General features: G+C 61.8%; 1 protein-coding gene across 12 annotated transcripts in view; it reads right to left on the bottom strand.

Annotated features, from left to right (window-relative positions):
• Positions 1–1,025: 1,025 nt before the first annotated feature.
• The window catches only part of AGRN (agrin), a 36,619-nt gene continuing 17,420 nt past the window's right edge, over positions 1,026–20,224 (bottom strand). The window contains exons 1-38 of one of the 12 annotated variants that reach the window (XM_070474103.1): positions 19,825–19,983; positions 19,202–19,249; positions 15,499–15,714; positions 15,027–15,251; positions 14,714–14,938; positions 14,324–14,530; positions 13,039–13,257; positions 12,770–12,964; positions 12,479–12,679; positions 12,248–12,396; positions 12,056–12,161; positions 11,248–11,364; positions 11,001–11,165; positions 10,702–10,845; positions 10,483–10,607; positions 10,296–10,401; positions 9,871–10,203; positions 9,654–9,791; positions 9,070–9,197; positions 8,819–8,933; positions 8,621–8,740; positions 8,082–8,429; positions 7,772–7,964; positions 7,448–7,663; positions 6,754–6,983; positions 6,531–6,665; positions 6,337–6,433; positions 6,071–6,235; positions 5,841–5,952; positions 5,623–5,634; positions 5,274–5,390; positions 4,918–5,110; positions 4,751–4,838; positions 4,563–4,586; positions 3,871–3,903; positions 3,361–3,585; positions 2,792–2,895; positions 1,026–2,447 (exon numbers count right to left, since the gene is read on the bottom strand). In XM_070474103.1, the coding sequence (XP_070330204.1) occupies positions 2,290–2,447; positions 2,792–2,895; positions 3,361–3,585; positions 3,871–3,903; positions 4,563–4,586; positions 4,751–4,838; positions 4,918–5,110; positions 5,274–5,390; positions 5,623–5,634; positions 5,841–5,952; positions 6,071–6,235; positions 6,337–6,433; positions 6,531–6,665; positions 6,754–6,983; positions 7,448–7,663; positions 7,772–7,964; positions 8,082–8,429; positions 8,621–8,740; positions 8,819–8,933; positions 9,070–9,197; positions 9,654–9,791; positions 9,871–10,203; positions 10,296–10,401; positions 10,483–10,607; positions 10,702–10,845; positions 11,001–11,165; positions 11,248–11,364; positions 12,056–12,161; positions 12,248–12,396; positions 12,479–12,679; positions 12,770–12,964; positions 13,039–13,257; positions 14,324–14,530; positions 14,714–14,938; positions 15,027–15,251; positions 15,499–15,714; positions 19,202–19,249; positions 19,825–19,972 (5,880 nt within the window). In that variant the 5' untranslated portion in view covers positions 19,973–19,983 and the 3' untranslated portion in view covers positions 1,026–2,289. Of the gene's footprint in view, positions 2,448–2,791; positions 2,896–3,360; positions 3,586–3,870; positions 3,904–4,562; positions 4,587–4,750; positions 4,839–4,917; positions 5,111–5,273; positions 5,391–5,622; positions 5,635–5,840; positions 5,953–6,070; positions 6,236–6,336; positions 6,434–6,530; positions 6,666–6,753; positions 6,984–7,447; positions 7,664–7,771; positions 7,965–8,081; positions 8,430–8,620; positions 8,741–8,818; positions 8,934–9,069; positions 9,198–9,653; positions 9,792–9,870; positions 10,204–10,295; positions 10,402–10,482; positions 10,608–10,701; positions 10,846–11,000; positions 11,166–11,247; positions 11,365–12,055; positions 12,162–12,247; positions 12,397–12,478; positions 12,680–12,769; positions 12,965–13,038; positions 13,258–14,323; positions 14,531–14,713; positions 14,939–15,026; positions 15,252–15,498; positions 15,715–19,201; positions 19,250–19,824; positions 19,984–20,224 lie in introns of those variants that run through there. The other 11 variants (XM_070474102.1, XM_070474098.1, XM_020873783.2 and 8 more) reach the window with 11 other exon arrangements.

Raw genomic sequence — 20,224 nt, 5'->3', positions numbered from 1 at the left:
CTACAGATGCCCCTGCCAGGTCCGATTGTCCCCGGGGCCCACTGGCCAATCGCGTGGGGGTTCCACCCTTCCTTGCCTGAGCTCCTAACTTTGGGATCCCCATTAGGAGCCTCAGCGCCTGCCCAGCACCCCACCCCCTCTCCTTCTCAGGAGTGGTACACCACACCATGACTTGGAACCTTTTGCTGCTTGCAACCCCGACCCCAAATCCCCAGCTGAGCTCTTCCTCTTCATGCTCCCACAACTTTGAAAGCCCTGCACCCTCAACACTGGTTACCCTGAGAGCCCCTCCTGGAAGCATCAGCTCCCAGAGCACCCATTCCTGGTCCTCCCAGCATAGAGGTCTCCTCTCCCCTCATTCAGCACCAAGTAGAGCCACCTACTCCCCAGTGTGCCTGGCCTCAGCCCAGACTCCCCTCTGCCTGGTAACCCATGGCCTTGTGGATTCCATTCAGGTGGCCTCAGCTCCTCAAACCTAGCCACTCCAGATGTTACAAGAAGGCCCCCCAGGTGCTTCAGCACCTCAGTCAGTGTCTTCTCCATCCCATGTCCAGCCCAGCACAGGCCCACCCCATCCCCACCCACCAGGGTTCCCCCCAACCCATCCTGACTCTGCCACAGGCCCCTTTTACCCTTAGTATAGCCAACCTGCTGTCCTCACAGCCCCTCTTCCCACCCTGTGCTCACAGACACACAGATGTAGGCAAACATGCACACACATGCACACATGGCAGGACCTGCCATCCCTAAAAGAGGCTACCAGGGGTGCAGGCCTCATGGACCTGCCTGGCCAGCCCCATGCACAACAGTGTGGTCACTCACTGCACAGGGTCTCCTTGTCAAAAGCAGCCCCCAACCCAGCACCCTTCCTCCATCCAGAGCCACCTAAAGGAGGTTGAAGCCTGCACGCCACCATGAAGCTGAGGATCATGGCACTCTCAGGACAGAAACCAGCCAGGTGGGAGAGCGTAGGACCAGCTGGTGCTGAGGGGGGTGGCATTGGTGTGGAAACACACAAGCACCTGTTGAAAGTGTTCAGACTTTATTTCATGGTGATTGACACAGACACAGGTTGGAGTTAGTAACAGAACATATAAGGCTCCTCCAGCCTCTGAGCCTGACAGCCCAGGCCTGGCTGTGAGAGGCTGTGGGAGGGTTGGGGTTGCCACCCCCACCACGAGAGGTGTGGGCGGCTGGGGGGGACGGGACCAGATGAGACCTAACATTGCAGTTTAAGGCATTTCTGGCTTCACAGCCATCTCTGCCACCCCTGCACCTGCCCCTAGGCCTTGGTAAGACACCCAGTCTACTCCTGGTCACTTTTGGATAAAGGACAACCACTCCTCACTCCAGAATCGGACAGAAGGTTTTCTATGTGGTGTCCTCAGCTGTCCTCAGGCCAGGACAGGAAAGACAACAGCCCCGCCACCCCAGGTGTCAAATAAAATCCATACATAAAGACTCTGCGGTTGGTGGCCATGCCTAGACATGCATCCGTGAGAGGGGATGCTGGCCAAAATCAAGCAGTCCACCATGTCACAAGTGGCCCTGCTCCTTCTCAAGGTTCCTCATGGGGACTTGGGCAGTGGGAAGGGGTCACAGCCACGTCCAGGGTGGCTGGGTGGATGGGCAGGGCCAGCCGTGGGTCAGGGTGCCCTGAACAGGCCTGGGCTTGGCCTCTGCTCTCCAGTGCCCTGGGATGGGTGGGCACAGCTGGAGGGAGGGGCTAGCATGGCCCCAACAGTGACATTGTTTCACAGGATTGGCACATGAGGCCCAGGTTCAGCAGGCCCTGGTGAGGCTGGCCCTATCCAGCACAGGCAGGGAGGAGGGGCGGCTCAGCTGGAATCCAGAAAGACCCCAGGCCTACACAGAGGAAGGGCCCCTCCAAACCCCACAGTGCCTTGCTGGCAAGGGACAGGCCTCGCCAGAGGGAATGTGGGCAACGTGTATATGCAAGGTCTGCCGACAGGCTGGAGAACACAGAGGCCAGCACAAGTGGACACTGCAGGCACAGCCTGAGAGGCCAGGACACAGTGTCCTGAGGCAGAGGGTCGCATCCCAAGGCTGCTGAGTGAGCCAAGTCCTCCATGTGCCGAGTTACCCTCCTGACCCTGAGAGTCCCTCGGCACCAAGTCCATCTCTGCAGCTCGCCTGCCTGGTTAGGAGGGAGGCCGTGCCAGCAGTCCCTCCGGCCGTCACATAGGCAAGAAAATCATATCAAAAAAGCAACAAGTTTACAAAAATAGAAAATAATTACAACAGGGTGGGCAGTGGCTGCAGCGTGGCTCACAGGGCGGGGCAGGGCCGAAGCTCTGGCTTGGTGATGGCGTCCTCCAGCAGGTGCAGTGGGCGCTGGCCCACCACCACGTCCCGCAGGCAGCCCACGAAGCCTGTGCCATAGGCTTTGGGCAGGGCCTGACCCGTGGGCAGCTTCTCCAGGCCACCTGCAGGAAGATAGAGGAAAGGTTACCAGGTTGTGACTCAGTGATGGGCAGGTTGGGCACTGATGGGCAGAAAGGCTAAATGACTAGGTGAGTTACCAGAGGGCTGTCAGTGCCCTGAGACGACCAAGTGACGAGCAGGTGTGCTCCAGCTTTCTGGCCCCACCCCATCCTGGCTACAGCAGGGGCTAAGATAGGAAAGGAGGACCCCACCCCAACCCCAGCCCAGCCAGCCTGCCCACTGTCCTGGATACAGTGCCCCTCTTCATTGCCAGCCCCAGGGGGAAGAACCTGTCCCTCAGAGACCTTTGGCTGCCCCTTCCCTGGCCTCCCCCACAATCACTCACCCAGCCACAGGGCTCCATCTGTGTCCAGCTGCGTGGCGCCCAGTGGGGAGGAACCAGTCACAGGGGCCTCGTTGCCCACCTGAAGGGAACCTTCCCTCTGTTTCCTGGGGCGTGGGTGGAGGGAGGCCATCAGGGCTCCAGATCCTGACCCCCATCCCTTTCGTCCCAACACCATACCCTGGGGACCATCACCCAGTGTCACCCTGGGGGCCAGGATGGAACAGCACCAGCCCCAGGAGAACATCTGGTAGCCAAAGGCAGGGGGACCTCCTGTGAGAAAAGTATTGCTGGAGGGGCAGCCAGACTCAGACCAGCATCTGGGCAGAGCAGGGACTCCCCTTTCAAATCAGGGGTTTCTTGGCCATCGCTGCTTCTCCTGTACCCTCTTGTCCCTCCCTCCTCATTGGCAGTGACCTCAGGTTAGGCCACCAGCAGCCCTACCCACCACCCCTCCCCCCAACACACACACCAAACTCCTACCCTGGCCACGAGTGGTCAGGCATGCCCTGGCCGGGCAAGTCCAGACACCACCCGCTGCTATTCTTGGTGGCCCCAGGCTCCCTGCTGACCTGTGTGCCCTGACCCGCAACCAGCGGTTGGTATTGACTGGTACGGTGGAGCGCAGCACCACGGGCTGGGAGCCCAGGTCGTAAGCCAGCTGCAGGCGCCCGTCCACGATGGCCAGTGCGATGTAGTCAGCCCGCTCCGTGGCCTTGCCACTCCACAGCACCAGCCCCTGTGTGGCCTCAGTGCGCAGGCTCAGCTCAAAGTGGTTGCTCTGGAGTGCCTTCTCACTAGTGGGCAGAGGGCTGGTCAGGACCTCTGGGAAGGTGGTGGGGATGGGGCAGGGGAGGGAGGAAGGTGAGGGGTATGACTCCAGAGGCCATAAGGGCAGTGATGCCACCAGAGCTGCTCGGGGGGCAGGTGGTGGACATGGCCAGTGGGACGAGAGACAGATGGTGGGGCCAGGTCAGCGATCAAAGGAGCGAGGTGGACAGACAGAGGGAGAGATCGACAGAGATGCTCAGAGAGATGGGAAGGCAGTGGGCAGACAGCAGGGGCCAGGGGCCACTGCTCACCTGGGACTGGCCCCGGAATCCAGAGTTTCAGGGCTTAGAAGCAGGAAGAGAGGGAGGCAGGTGAGCAGTGGGGCAGACAGGCTATAGCGCAGGGTGGGGCGGGGCCCAGCGGCAGCCCTCCCCACACCCCCTCTTCACCAATGGAAGATGGGGGAGAAACATTGGCCCCACCCACCCCAGAGCCCTGGCAGTGACACACGTGCACATACATGGGCAAACACAGAGCTGGTGGGCACGGCCCAGGCCAGGTGCAGAGGGAAGAGCTCTGACACGGGTGGCAAGGAATAGTGATCGAGGGCCCCTGGCTGGGAGAGAGCCCTGGATGGGCCCCCACACACATGCATGAATGCACACATGGGAGCGCATGGACTCACATGCACACTGTGACACATGTGCATATGTGTGCACCCAGATGTGGGTGTGCACATGCTTGCACACTGTGCTGGTGCCCTGTGGTGAGGGGCCTGGCTGCAGGGGTGGAGGGGTAGACTGGCATCCAACACACATCTCAGAAAGGGTGATTCCCTACTTCTAAGCTAGGAAACTGAGCCCCATGCAGCACCCCACAAACCCCCATCCTCCTCCACTGGGGATGGGAAGTTCTGCCCTCGCCCTTGGGATGTGCTGCCAGGAGGGAGAGGAGCAGAGGACCAGGAAGTGGACTACTGGTGAGTGGAGATGGGGCTACTTACACTGGAATCTCATTGGTCAGTTCGCTTGGAAACAAAGAGACAGAGACAGTGAGAAGGAAGGAGGGTGGAAGAGGGGCAGAGGTGGGCTCAGAGCAGGGGCAGGTGTGGAGTGTCATGCATATGGTCCTATGCAGCTGGGCAGATGGGACAGAGGGTTGAGGGGTGCCCGGTTCCAGGAGACATACTACCTCTCGGTCACAGCGTTGAGGTACTCAATGTAGGTCCGTCCATCAAAGGCCAATGCGTCCAGGTCCCCAGCTGACTTCTCAATCAAGCCTGAGAGACAGAGAGGTGAGCGCAGCCTCCAGCAGGTTCCCTCCCATGTCCAGCCTCAGCCCACATGGGTAGCACTCACCCTTCTCACAGTGCAGTCCCGAGAAGCCCGCAGGACACAGGCATTCATAGGAGGCCTCGCGGGGGAGACAGGAAGCCCCATGGAGGCAAGGCTGACCCTCGGCCTGGGTACAAGGGTGGTCTACAAAGGACGAGACGTCCACGGCCCGCACCACGTGTTCACGGCTCAGCAGTTGGTGGCCGTTCAGGGAGACCTGGAGGGTGGGGTGTGACAGCTTCTGTCCTGCCTGCGTCCTCCAGCCCAGAGGACAGAGGCCCCCTCTGGGATGGGCCCTTCCTTGAGACTGTACCAGGGCATCGCCACCCACCCACCCCCCGACCCTGGGCTCCCCAGGGCCCCACCCTTGCTGTACATACCAGCTGGATGGCTCCATCAAAGCCAGAGGACACGGCGGCTGCTCGGGCCAGCTTGCTGAAGTCAGGGGCCCCTCCCACAAACAGCGGCTCCTTTAGGTTGAGGACAGTGTGTGGCACCTGTGGGGAGGTGCAGGGTAAGGGGCGGTGAAGCCTATCCACCAGCAGGAACAGGATGCGAGCCCCAGAGCAGGGCCCGCCCGCCGGTGGTGACCCACCCCGCGCCCTCCAGCATGGTGGAGGCAGTTAACCACACAGATGTAGCCGCGATGTGGGGGGCTTAGTGGGGAAGGAGCTACTCTAGGGGTGGAGGCGGCAGAAGATGGGTGAGCAGGATGAGAAGAGACGGTACCTTGCGGGATTTCTGACATCCGGAGAGCGAGCGGGGTGGGGGTTGCAGAGCAAGGGCCAGAGAGCAGTGGGAACAGAGAGGAGACACAGACAGAGGCCCAGGACAGAGGGGAGAAAAAACAGTCCGGTGAGCGCCAGCCATGGGGCGGGGGCTGCACGCCTCCCGGGAAGAGGGGGCAGGCGGGGAGCAGCGGGGCGGCCCAGGAGACGCTGACTCACCGGGGACTCCCCCAGCACGCGGGGCCCATCGCCAACCCGCATGGCTCCTTTGCGTCCATTTCGCTCCAGGGAGACCCTGGTCCAGGCACCCAGGGCCACCGGCTCCTTGCTCCTGGAGAAGAATAGGTGCGTGAACAGACTGTGGGCTCTGATGGTCTACCCACCAGGGGCCCCAGGAACACTGAGCACCGGCCCAGTCCAGCCCCCTGCAGCAACAACCCCCCGCCCACCTGATGACCGCTGCCCCCTTGCCCAGGTCATAGCGGAACTCCAGGAGGCCATTGTGCAGTGCCAGGGACACAAAGTCACCCTTGCCATCTGTCTTCTGTCCATTATAGAGGAGCAGGCCGCTGGGGCTCCGAGCCAGGAATACCACCTCCAGCGCCATCTTCTCCCTGGGGCCACAGGAGGGCAGGTGGGTGACCTGATGCCCTCACTTCACAGCTGGATGGGGGTTGGGCGCTGCTTCCCCTCTCCCACCCCTCTGCCCACTGACCCCAGGTCCCGCTCAAAGGTGTGCAGGCCTTTCAGTTCCAGGTAGGAGAAGCTGCTGAAGTCAGCCAGGAATGGCTGGTTGTCCTCCGGCTCTGAGACTGTGAGGACAGGAGAGGGTCACACAGGTTTCTAGGCTGTGACTCCTGGAGCCCCCTCACGTCCCACCCTCCCCGTCCTGAGCACCACTGCCCCCACCTGTCTGGCAGAGGCTGCCCTCCCGGCCATGGGGGCACTCGCACTTGGCCTCTCCCTGGGGCAGCACGCGGCAAGGGGCTGCTCCATGGCAGGGGTTTGGCTGACAAGGGTCCTTCTCGTCGGCACAGGTCGGGCCTGAACGGAGGCAGGATGGGTTCCAGGAGGCCCGAGCCCTGCCCACAGACACACAGTCCCCCAGCACCCAGCCCCATCTTGCCCTCACCAAAGCGGCCGGGTGGGCACTGACAGTGGAACCTGCCCGCCTCCAGGGCCTGGCACGGGGCCCCTCCGAAGCACGGGTTAGGCAGACAGGGGTGCTCCCCGCACTCGCCCACTCCGGAGCTTCGAGTCGCAGACTCCGGCCAGCTGCTCAGCTCCAGCCGCTGATTGTTGACGTCCAGCAAGCGGATACAGCCCCTAAGACCGACGCTGACAGAGGTCCGCTCTAGCACCCTGCCACCAAGATGAGGGGCAGGGGTCAGAGACCAGAAGCATCCTCTCTCATGGCCAACTGTGACACTGGCATTCCTCACGCAGTCGGCACCACGAGTCTGGGCTGCTCCCCATCCTCACCCCCTACCCTGGTGCTCACAAGATGGGCAGTCCCACAAACAGGATAGAATCAGGAGGGGGCTGGCTGAGAGTCAAGTGATGGGACTGAAGGTCAAGACCAGCCCAGCCCCTCCTTGGTGGTCACACTGCAGCTGGGTCCTCAGAATCAGGACAGAATCAGGGTCACTGTCAAGGGTTGGGGCTGAGGCCAAGGTCACAGCGATTGTCCACGCCCATCCTTCCACCCCTGTGTTATCCCACAGGGAGCTTGGACCTACTGGATGCCACCCTCAAGAGTTGGGTATCAGAGCCAAGGTTGGGGGGGGGTCTGTGGTTGGGGCCACCCCACCCTCCTCCATGCTCACGTGGAAGCCTGATCCTCAGGGACGCCACCCACGAAAAGGTCAGTGTCCAGGTTGAGACCGTCAGTGCCACTGGGGCTCTGGCCCAGAACAGGAGTCTCACCGTCCACAGAGAGAGTGCCTTGGCGCCAGTGCCGAGACAGTTCCAGGCGATGCCACCGGCCGGGCTGCACAGGCACGGAGCTGGTCAGCACCGCGGGCCCTGAGCCTGTGTCGAACCTGGGGCAGGAGCAGGCGCTCAGGACAGCCAAACAGAGCCAGGACCACTGCCTGGCCTTGTCCCCTGCCCCTCACACCCATCCCTGACCCCCACCACCCACCACCCACCTGAACTGCACACGGCCTCCCAGCAGCGCCAGTCCCAGGAAGTCCTTGCCCCGGGCATTGCCGTTGTAGAGCAGCAGCCCCTGGGGCTCCAGTGCCCGGAACTCGAGCGCCAGGCGCAGGGTGTGGTAGGCACGGAGGGTGGGGAAGGCCAGGAAGGAGTGGCCCCCGAAGGCTGGCACGGAGGGGTGCAGGGCTGCAGGAGACAGGGAGGGGCCAGTGGAGGGCATGGGGGTCACAAAGTCCAACCCGCCCCTCACCCCACCCTGGCCCCCTCTGCCTCCCTGCCCCTCTCTGGCATGGAAGACCTTACCCTTCTCACAGACGGCACCCCCCGTGCCTGCTGGGCAGCTGCAAGTGAAGTCTGCACCCGGGCCCTGGTCCTGGCAGGTCCCCCCATGGAGGCAGGGCTGGGAGTCACAGGGCCTTCGGGGCTGCTGGGTGCCTGGGGGCAGGGGACGGCGTCCAGGCACACGACTAGGGGCAGTGGTGGGGGGCTGGCGCGTGGTCGGGGGAGGTGTGGTCCTGCTGATGGGCCGGCTTGTGTGACTGGGATAGTGGGCCCGAGGGGTTGCAGCTGAAGGTGGCAGGCGGGCCACCGTGGTGGCTCTGGCTGTGGATGCAGCCGGGGTGGCTCCCGTGAAGAATGCAGGAAACCAGTCTGGGAAGGGGATGTCATCAGGACCCAGAAAGAGAAAGGTCCCCAGGGCAGTGCGGGGGTGGGGGGGACTGGAAGGTGGGGACAATCTGAGGGGTGAGGATACCATTAAGATCCACAAGGAGCAGGGGCCCCGAGGGCAGAGGGGGCAGGGGGTGGGAACAAGCCATGGCAGTGCTGGACCAGGCACTCACCAAAGTCCATGAACCGCACGTGTTCCTGCAGAGGCCGCCTCACACCCAGGGACCTGCGCCTGGACACCTGGAGCTGCCGGAGCAGGGCCCGGCCCACGTCGGACGCCCTGAAGGCTGTGGCTGGGGAGGAGCAACCCTGAGCATGGTGGAGCCGAGGGTGCCCCTCCACCCCCCAGGGGGACCAGGGCGGGGGCTCACTGGGGTCAAAGTGTACTTCCACAATGGCCCGGACCGAGCTGCCTGGCCCCAAGTCCCGTAGGCGGACACTTCGGAAGTCCTTCTTAACGTCCGAGTTCCGGAAGAGGTCATCCAGCTATTGGTGGGGAGTGAGTTAGGCTCTGGGAGGCTGCCTGGGCTGGAGCTGGGCGCCCACCCCCAGCGCTTCTCTTGGTCTGTCCTGGAGAAAGGCTGGTGGCTTGGCAGGACTGCGGCCCCAGCCCCACACTTACTGCGCTCTCAATGCTCCTGGCAGTCTCCCCAAACAGCTCAGACTTGGGGTCCGCCATCTCCGGCGTGTAGAACAGTTCTTGCCCCTCGACCCCCTCAAGCTCCAGCACACCCTGGAACGCCTTGGTGGCTGCAGAGGAGGGGCCAGTGAGGTCCTGCCTGGCACCTGCCTGGCTTCTGAACCAGCCATGGGCATAGGCCCCAGCAGCAAGCCACGCAGGGTGCAGGGCAGGTGGCGGTTAGTCAGATGGTCATGAGGTTAGTGGGGACCCCAGGGCAGGGCTGGCTTCAGTTACCAGGCAGACTCCTTGGAGCAGTGCCCCAGGCTGGCTTGCAATAGGAAAAACACGTTAGCCATGGGGTCCTAGGCACCCACGAGTGTGCAGGGCCCGAGAACACACATATACGTGCTTGTGCTGAATCCCCAGGACCACTGGCACATGTGTGCTATTAATAAAACCAAAAGACCACAAACCCTAGGTGCCCACCTGCTAGGCAGGCCTGTGGCCTGGGAGGAGAGGTGGCGTCTCTAGCCATGGCTAGGCCACGCCTCACACTCCACCCTGGCCCCCGGCCCCCTACTTACCAGGACAGTTAGAGCCCTCTGCATCCAAGGAGGGTGTCTTGCCATCTGAGCAGCAGCCCATAGGTGAGTTGTAGCAGGACGCCCTTTCCATGGGTGGCCCAGGGGTCCCAGCACTGTCTCTTTCCGGGGACTCAAGTCCTGGGGAGGTACTGTCTGAGCCCAGCTGCAGGTGCAGCCCTCCTGGGCCCTGCCCTCAGGTCCCTGAGCCCATGCTCACCTCCTGAGCCAGCCCCACTGGCCTCCAAGTCACCGCTCAGCTCCTCGTCACCGCTCCCATCAGCGCTGCCAGATTCGCCAAAGGCAGAGGTGACGAGGCTGGCTGCCGGGGAGGGGGCCATGGGAGGCATGGTCAGCACTGGCCTTGCAGTGGTCCTGGGGATGCTGGCCATGGTCCAAGGTTGTGATGAGGCTCGAGAAGGGGGCTGGCTGTGGCGGGTACTGCTAGGAGCCAGGGGCAAGGCGCTGGGGGGCGGCAATGGTGCCTTGTTCAGGTCAAGTGCTGAGGGGGCCACAGATGTGGATGTCAGACGGGGACCAGAAGTGATGCCTTCTGCGAGGAGAGGAGAACCCAGGTGGCAGGGCCCAGGGTCAGAGCACAGTCAAGCCTTCCAGGTCAGTCTGGGGCAGTGGGTAAGGCCTCACCCTGGCAGGGGCCGAAGCTCTGGATAGAGATCTCCAAGCCCTGGCGGCAGGCGATGGTCCTCAGCTGGCACTCATTACCATAAGTGACTCCATCTGACCCGCAGACCTGAGGCACAGGGCAAAGATGCAGAGGGTAGGGGTAGGGCCCACCCCACTCCTGCCACCCTCCACATTCCCCATCCCTCACCTTGGTAGCATCAGCCCCTGGACAGGTGGGTGTTGGGCACACGCAGTGGGCAGAGCCAGCCTCATCCACACAGGATGCCCCAAACTCACAAAGCATCTCAGCGCAGGTCGTGGGTGGCGAAGAGTCTGAAGCACAGACACGGGAGAGTCCGCTGGCATCCCTACGACAGATCTTCCCCCCAGCAGTGGGGCCTGGGGCAGTGCCAGATCTGGTCCTCACCTGTTTCACAGCCAGCAGGGCCCAGGGCACGGCCATCTGGACACTGTCCACATTTAGGCCCGGCCACCCCAGGCTTACAGGAACAGAGCCCAGTCATCTGCTCACAGTCATCCCGTACAGCGCCCTGGGGGTCACAGCTGCAGGCTGGAAGGCAGGGGGAGGAGGCTGAGGTCTGTGCTGGCTTCTCCATGGGCTCTGGAGCCTGACCTAGCCCCTGCCAGGTGGGACAAGGGACACAGGGACAGGGTGGACAGGCAGGAGCGTTCAGCTAGGGACTGCCCATGGGCCCTGGCACTCACGAGTACAGCCACTCCGGCCATCAGTGACGATACCACGGAAGTTCCAGAAGCCAGGTTCACAGCGGTCGCACTTGAGGCCCCCCACGCCCGGGCGGCAGGAGCACTGACCTGTGACTGGGTCACAGGTGCCACCGTAGGAGCCGTGGGGGTTACACTGGCATGAGCCTGCAAGGCCAGCGCAAAACAGGGTCACTGTAGTCACATGGCTCTGCGCGACTGCAGGTCAGGGCTGAGCTCAGGTACTCACTGGGGCAGCCAGCCAGGCCCACACCCCGGGCAACAGTGATGTTGTCCTGGCAGCAACCGTAGGGGGTCTGAGCACAATGCAGGGGAATCGCAGGTGGCAACGGGGCCAAAGTGAGGCCTGCAGGGAGGGGCGGGGTTTAGGTGCCAGGCAGGACTGGATGCCCAACCTGGGTGTGACCACTCCGCCTCAACCTCCCCAGCCATCACCACTCAGCCCTCCTGATGCCACTTCCCACTGGGACCTCTGGACTGCAGCTCGGGTCACAGGTGAGAACCTCATACAACATACAAGAAGGAGAACATCTATATGCAACGGACCAACAATACATGAGATACCACAGATGCTGGATGTGAAGCCCTGTGTACACACGTACAACCAGGCCACACTGAGATTAGTGAGCTTCTGCAAGGCGGCAGGACACACACTCAGCACATCCCCCGCATGCAGACACACACGAGCACTTGTGTATGCACACAGATACGACCGCTGGGCACCATCTGTCTCCTCCCACAAGAGAAAGTGCCTAATGGATGCTCTTCACTGGTTCACTGCCACCCTCACACACAGTAGGTGCTCAGCAAACACCTGCTGACCAGCAGTCCACACACCACAGCTGCATGAATACAGATGTGCACCAAAACAGCACACTTCAAACACAACACACATGTTCACACACACCCACCACAGCACACACACAGCTTCGAACAAGACACAGACTCCCACTTCCCTCACACCCATGGGCACATGTACCTTTAAGCATGCGCACATGCGCCTGCATGCAGCCAAACACGCCCACAGGCTCACTCACCACGGCAGGCTCCCTGGGCCACGACATGCAGCTCTGGCCGCGATTCACACCTGGCCTTCCTCAGCTCACATTCCGTGCGGTAGGTGACTCCATCCGAGCCGCACACCTGGAGGAACAGCATCAGGGCAGGTGTGGGCGGCCACGGCCCCCGCCTCGCTGCCCAATCAGAGCCAGGTTGGAGGGGATGCTCACCGGGCTCCTCAGCACGCCCTGGCAGTTGAAGCCGCAGACGCACGGCCCATCCTCCGAGTCCTCATCCCAGATGCCACCTCGCTGCCGGCACAGCTCAGGCTCACACTCACCATCCTCTCCTGAGCCTGAGCCTCCGGAGCCGCACTCGGCTACAGGGAGGAGGCCAGGTCACCTTGGGGTCCCAGCCGAGGCTGGCGCCCAGCAGCCCACCCCAGCTGCCCACCAGCATACCCTGCTCACACGGCCCGGCCCGGGCCTCCTCAATCTGTGTCTGCTGCTGACAGGCAGCCTCACGGAGCTCACATGAACTGCCGTATGTCACGCCATCGCTGCCACACACGGGGCCAGGCGGAGGGCGCTCACATCGGGGACATACACACCGCCCCGCCGAGCACACAGCCCCAAAGGCGCACACTGTGTCTCCACAGGTCTCTAGAGAAGGTGAAGCCAGAAGGGGGTCAGTGGACACCGGGTAAAAGAGGCACGGGACCATACCCACCAGGTGTACCCAGCTCCACTCACGGCAGGGACCAGCCGAGGCCACATGCAGACTGATCTGGCGTGTGCAGGCATGGACATGTAGTTCACATTCACTGGCATACGTGTGCCCGTCAGAGCCACACACAGGCTGGACTGAGGCCACGCATTCAGAGGGGCACACACAACGCCCGGTCTCAGCTTCACACAGGGCTCCAAAGCGGCACTGCCCACAGCGGTCTGGGGAGAAGACTCCATCACCATGGTGACAGGGATGACCTCCCCACAACCAGGCCCACTTATCCACCACTGACCACAGGGTCCTCGGCGAGCCACTCGGATCTCCCGCCCAACGGCACAGGCTGTAGCTTCCAGTTCGCACGCACTGCCATATGTGATGCCATCACTGCCACACACAGGGTCATAGATGCCTGAACACGCCTGCTGACACGCACACTCAGCTTCCCCATTCTTCACAGCACATGTCGCCCCAAATGGACACTGCACCCCGCGGCATGGGGATGGGGGCTGGTCTGGGGAGAACATGGGCACTCAGCAAGGTCTCCACCTGCTCTCCTAGGCAATGCACAAAGCCCCTAGCCCCACGCAGCAGACCCCCACCCAGGGTGGGGATGGTGGAGGAAGAGTGGACCAGGAGAAGGACCAGATGCACAGGACACAGCAGAGAAAGGGACAGACACAGGAGAGACATGGACAGGGACACAGACCCAAACGGCCCTGGGCCCCTGTACGAGTGTGGGATGGGGCTGCCCTCTAGCACAGGAATTTCTTGACTGACCTCAGTGGGGTAATGGAGGGCCAGGTTTACCAGCCTGCTTAGGCCACTGACCCTTGACACAGCCCTGGGACCCATGCATGTGCAGGGGGGAGTCTCTCTGTGGGTGGAGGAGTCTGCAACCCAGAGCCACACCCAGGGCCACACGGGGGAGGAGGTGTCTGTCCACTTGCTCTGAGGACCACAAGGCCAGGCAGCAGCAAGCCACCCCCCCCCTGCCGCGCGGGGGGCAGACCTCGGGCTGTGGGCTCCTGGCGGCAGGCGCGGTACCTCATCCTGCCAGCAGGTCAGGCTGGAAGACACAAGAGGTGGAGCCAAGAGGGAAGGCAGGGCAGAGGAGAGGATACAGACGCAGAGAGAGAGACCAGAAAGAAGATGGACAGACCAACTGACGGGGACAGAGTGAGAGGTGGGCAGAGCCCCAGTGCACGCAGGACACGCGGTCTCTGCCCGTTCCTGGCCCATTGAAGCTCCGCTGAGACTCTGCCTCTAAGGTGGCTGTGTGTCCCAAGAGCGTGGGACCCAGAAGACCTGAGAGCTGCCAGGCAGGTACCAAGGAGCCCGCCCACAGACACCAGCCTTGGACCCAACATCCCCCCAGGTGCTGCAGCCAACTTCCTGACAAATCCCACCCCCCAGAGTCCACCAACAGACAAAAACCCTGCCAGCCCTCTTCAGAGTGACCAGCCCTCGCCCACAAGCCCAGGAGGAGCATGATTCAGCATGGAGATGGCATGTGATGACAGGCAGCGTGGACCAACGGACCAGCCTGCTCCCGGCATGGAGCCCGCCCGCATGCTCACCACACAGGCCCTGGTGCTTCGCAGGGATGCTACGCTGCTGCTGACACTCGGCCTGCTGGCGCCAGCAGTCATTGTCATACGTGTGCCCATCATGGGCACACACGGGTCTGTAGGCCCCGTCACAGACGACGCGGTCGCAGGAACAGTGGGGGCGGCCTCGGCGGGACAGGCAGACAGCATTGAATCTGCATGGTTCCAGGCACTGGTCTGGGGCAGGGAGATCAGAAGAGTAAGAGAACCATACGAGACCTCCCTGGGATGGGTAGGGGGCTCCATGGGCACACGGGGTGAAGACTGGGGACCCAGGGGACCTGAGGGGAAGGTGGGGACGAGCAGGGCCCTGGGTCATGCAGAGTCCCAGGAAGGGGCCCTCCCCCAGGAGCCGCCCACCTCGAGGCTGGCACTGGCCAGAGCGCACTTTCTGGAGGAGGAGGCCTCGAGCAGCCCCTGTTCGGCCCATGATGCAGTCATTATCGTAGGTAATCCCATCGTCCCCACACACAGGTGTCCTACGCGGAGGGCAGCTCTCTGGTCGCAGGAGCATCTCCGGCCGCCGCGTGCGCGGGTTCACACGGCAGATACGGCTCAGGTCACTGAGGGAGCCCTGGCAGGGGTCTGGGGGCAGGAAGACAGAGGTCAGGGCACTGCCGGTTGAGTGTATACCCTGAGGGAGGTCGGGCTACACGTGCAGGGCAGTGCTCACCGCAAGGACCGTCGAACTTCTTGAAGACGTTCTCTTGGTGGGCACAGGCTTGCTGCAAGAGCTGGCACTCGCTGGGGTAGTCACTGCCGTCACTGCCGCACACAGGGCCTTTAGGGGCCCCCAGGCACGTGGCAGGGCACAGGCACGTGGCTGTCAGTCCATCCGCAGAGGGCACACAGGTGCTGCCAAAGCTGCAGGTGACATTGGAGCAGGGGTCCCGGGTCCCTGTGGGCAGAGCAAGGTGGGCCAACGGCCCTCCTTACATTGGCCAGCGGCCCTCCGCATACCCGCTCATCACAGGCCCCGCCCAGCCCTTCCCAACCCCCTTCACCGTAGGGCCCATCCCCACCCCCATAGGCCCCGCCCCCGCCCAGCCCTTCGCAACCCCATCCCCACAGGCCCCGCCCCCCGTATTCCCCTCACCGCGGGACCCGCCCCCATATTCCCTCACTGCAGGGCCCCGCCCACTCACCGCAGGGCCCGCGGCGCAGCAGGCGGATGCGCCTCTGCTGGCTGCACTGCGCCCGCTGCAGCTCGCACTCGTTGCTGTAGGTGGAGGCATCCGAGCCGCACACGGGCGCCACCACGCTGGGGCAGGCGCTCTTCTTGCACACGCAGGAGGCTCGGCCCGGCTCCTCTGCGCTGGGCTCGCAGACGGCGCCGAAGCCACACAGCATTCCTCGGCACGCTGCGTGTGGGGTGGAAGATGCAATGGGGTGGGTCAGGGCCCGGCCTCTGCCACCTCCAGGCCTCTGGTCATCACGCACACGGACCAATGTCTACACACCTGCCCAGACCTTGCATATGGGTGCCCACCCATGTTCGTGCTGGTGCTCTCAGGAACCCCGGTGTGCCCATCATGGCCAGGGCCTCAAGCCTCCCCTTCTCAACAATCCCCCCTACCCCACCCCACAGAGCTCCCCCACCAGAGCCTTCTCTGCTCAGCTGTGGAAGGGCATCACATCTGCTCCCGACCCAGTCCCCACGCAGAGAGCAGACAGCCCCCAGGCCAACTCTGTCACAGGGAATCAGCACCTTCTCATCAGAATTGAAGCCCCTCATCTGACTGACCTACTCCTTAGAGCCTAGCTCTCCCCACCCCATCCCTGGGAGCTGCTCCAGTGACCACCCCCACACCTGGCCCCTGTCACTTCCCCAGGGACCACCTCCCCTGCCTTTCAGAGTCAGGCCTGAGGTCACACAGCTGTAGGACAGGGGGTGGGGGTATCTGAGGTCAGTGGCATGCTCCACCCTGGCCCAGGACACAGTGCCCTGCCTGCTCCAGGGCTCCTCAACTCTTCTCACTCCTTCCTCCTCCTGCTTCTTGGGAGACCTCCCCTCTCCTCAGGCCTGTCCCCACTTGAGCCCTTCTCTGCCCACTTCCCCATCTTCCATGCCCCCCAGCCAGCATTCCCCAGGGGCATGCTCTGCTGTGGCTCCTGGCCCACCCACCCTCCTAGGCCTCCTAGCTGCAATCTTTCCCTGGGGCCCCTCATACCCACCCACCTCATCCTTCCCCACCTGTCCTCCTGAGCCCCCACCTCAGGTCCTGCCGCCCCACATCACACTCAGCATGACCTCCTCAGGGACCCAAGCGTACACAGGGCTTTGCAGACCCGTTCTCTTCTGTAAACATTTTATCACTTTTTTTTTGACTGTGCAGGATGCAGGATCTTAGTTCCCTAACCAGGGATCAAACCCATGCCACCTGCTTTGGGAGTTCAGAGTCTTAACTACTGGACCACCTGGAAATCCCCTCTTTAAACATTTTAATTCTGACTTTGTAGTGTTGCCAGTGCACATCCTCTCACTGAGCTGCAAAGCTGTCAGGACAATCCCTCCTGAGCATAGTGTCAGGGCAGGGGCAGGTGAAATCCTCAGGACCCCTGCTGAGGATGACACCCTGCGGGCAGGGTAGGCCCATTACCGGTTGCAGCTGTCTGGATCTAATAAATGTTTAATTGGGTCCAGTTATCATTAATAAGTTATGGAGAGCAGGGGTGCATCCCCTCATCACTTCCCAGGGGGCTCAGGAAGTGGGGCAAAAGGAAGTACCCTCAATTCCAAGGAGGGTGGAGCCACATAGGGAGCTGAAGCTGTCACCACAGCAACAGCCTACCTGGGCTCCTGTGTATCTGTCTGGGAGTCCCTGCCCCCACCCTACACAGGCTGAGTGAACAGGGGCTGGAGGCAAGGGTGGGGTCAGCATGGATATCCCAGCCTGAAGTCCCTGCAACACCCCTGTCCTAATCCTACCTCTAATGGGCAACCACCCAGATCCCTTCATTGGATCTTGGAACCAGGATTCACCAGCCATGTGACTGCGAGCAAGTTATCACCTGGCCAAACCTCAGGATCTCCAGGGATGGAGACAATAGAACCTACCCCCTCCCCGGGTTGTTGTGAGGCTAAATAGGCCAATACCTGTGAAGGCTCGCAGAGGCCCAGGATGTCACTGTGTAGGGGTCAACCCACTGAGGACCACAGCTGTAAGAGCTGCCAGCACGTCGGCCACTCCTCTGTCCAGGCTCAATACTGTGTCCACTCTGACCTCTCTTTTCACTTTCCATCTCAACCATCTCCTCTCCCCTTAGCACTTCCTTTTACCTTCAGCCCTCTCTTGCCCAAGGCCCTGGGGATCCCCAGGCCAAATCCACGGGCACCTCCTCTGGCTGGCTGGCTGCTTTATTTGGCTTCAACTAGACCTTCCCAGGGTCCTGCCCCCATGGCTGAGGACCTGGTCACCTCACTGTACCACAGGCTCCCTTCTCAACTGCTCTGTCTGTGCCCTTGGGCTCAAGCCTCTCTCTCCCTCTGGTCACCCTGGTTCAGCCAGACATCACTCAGGGTCCCAACCTCTGGGCCAAGGACATTTGCTTCTGTATGACCACTAGGTTCCTCATTCTCCAACACTTTGATCCTCAACATGTAAACTGCCCCTTCTTAGGGCAGGTGGAGCGCCCAGAGACCTGCAGGCAGCGTAGCCCTTAAGAGTCACCGCTGGGGCTTGGCCTCCTGCAGGAGCCTCACTCCTTGCTTGCCCAAGGCCCCCCTCACAACATGCAATGCTGGAGGCGGCAGTGGCTTTTTATAGCCTCTGGTTAGAGCGGGTATATTTAACTCTCTCCCCACACTTGGGTAGGTTGGAGGATGGAGCTGATGCCCTGAGCCCTGCCTGTGGCCAAGAATGTGCAGTGTGTGTGCCTAGGAGGAATGACGATGGTCATGGGGGTGGGGGGAGGGGAGCTGTCCCTAAACGTGTGATGAGTTCAGAATGAGTTCAGAAGGTAGGTGTGGGGCCCACGTAGAAGGCTGTGGGGAGGGGCAGTGCGTGTGTGAAAACAAAGAGACATGGCAGGTGAGACATGGCAGGTCTTGGGGCTTGAGGAGAGGAGACTGAGGATATTGGGACAGAAGGTGTTTAAATCCAACCAGCTCCAGGCCTCTTGCCCACAGACTATGGGAGATAGTCCTGGGCCCAAACTCCCTGTCCAGTACAGCCCTGCCCCCTGCCATGGCTCATCCCATTATGGATGGCCCTCTGTGTGTGTACTTCGGTGGACCAGGGCAGGTGCCTGCCCAGCAGGGTTCCCAGGCACTGAAAGCAAACTTGGGAACGCCCTGTCTCCCAAGAGGACCCCACCCACTCCTGCCCTCCTGCAGCACTGACAGCATCCTCTCCTCTGCTCTCACATTAGCTTAATTACAGCAGCCTGCACAGCAGGAGGCACCCAGGGGGCTGGGACCCAGCCCACAAAGCAGGGCAAAAAGGCCAGACCCAGCCTGCTCAGTCCAGGGACAGCCCCCCCCCGCCCCATCTCTCCTCAGACAGCTGTCACTGGTCCTGCTGAGACCCTCCCCCTGTGCCCCTGAGTCCGCAGCCCCCAACCCCTCTGCACACATCTTGTCTCACAACCTGGGGGCTCCAGTCCCAACTTTGAGGCCAAGATGCAGCCAGGCCCAGGGATTCCAGACTCCACATTCCTTTTGTTGTCCACTACTATGGACTCCTCAGGTTTCCTCCTCCAGGCTCCTCCTGCTCCAGATACTCCTAACACGTCTGATGTGCACACCCCAAGAATGGCTCCTGACCTCCCCCCACCCCCGAGAGTGCCACTGCCCATCCAGGCACAGAGTTCCAAGCTCAGTCTGTCACTAGGTGAACCCCTACTCACCATCTGGAGGTGTTGGGGGCACTGGTGTGAAGTGGGTCCCAGGTTTGTCTGGAAAAAAAAAACAAATCTCAAGTTAGCTCCCCCTGAGCCAGTCCTTCCATAGCCTGTCCAACCTGGAGGTTGTCACCTTTGCCTGCACACATCCCTCCACTGGCTCTACTCAGAGCCATGAAGACTGGCCAAGGCCTAGCAGTAGACAAAGACAGAGGCCTTGGCTCTTCTCTGCCCCTCCAGCTGTATACCATCCTGACCTGACACCTGTCAGGAAGGCCCAGTGGCAGGGGTGTAGGCACCACCTATTCCTTAGATGAGCCCCAAGCCCTTCCAAAGCCCCTATTCCCAATGCAACCAGCTGCCCCAACTCCCCAGATCCCCAAGAAAGTTGTCAATGCAGCTCAGGATGAGAGCTGGCCACCATCCTCCCACCCGTCCCCCCAGCCCATGGACAGGCTTTTGGGGACTCAGGCATTCAGAGAACAACCCATGGTGTTCCAAGAAGATGCAGCTGATGGCCTCTCTGTAACCCTGCCTGTCCCCTAATTTTTTGGCTGAGGCAGGGGACCTCAGCCAGCAGAGGCAGGGTCACTTGGGTCCAAGAGGCAGTCACACCCGCAGACACATACAGTTGTTGAGGAAGAGTAGCACCGCGAAGCCAAGCGTGGCCGTGGCCAGGAGGATCAAGCAGACGTTACAGGGGATCATGAAATACCGCACCAGGACGGAGACCCCGCGCCGCTGCCGGCGGTCCCGCTCCAGCAGCAGTGGAGGCATGACCCAGGCTCCTCAGCCCCCACTCTTGCAGTGTGGGGGTTCTCACGGGGCGCCCTTGGGCCTCTTCCGTGCCACACTCTCCATTCTTGGACCCCTGGGGCAGTTGACAGCCGCTCTATTCTCAAAGCTCAGCTCCTGTCACAGCCAGGCAGTGGGAAGCACCGGGCCCCCTCCACAGCCCTTGAGGCTCATAATGGGTGTGCAGAATTCTCCTGGAGCAGAAATCCCAAAATTGGACTCGGAGGGAGGCGG

This window comes from Odocoileus virginianus, chromosome 11 (genome assembly GCF_023699985.2).
Source record: "Odocoileus virginianus isolate 20LAN1187 ecotype Illinois chromosome 11, Ovbor_1.2, whole genome shotgun sequence".
NCBI classification, from domain to species: Eukaryota; Metazoa; Chordata; class Mammalia; order Artiodactyla; family Cervidae; genus Odocoileus; species Odocoileus virginianus.
This window is presented reverse-complemented; position numbering and strand designations above follow the sequence as displayed.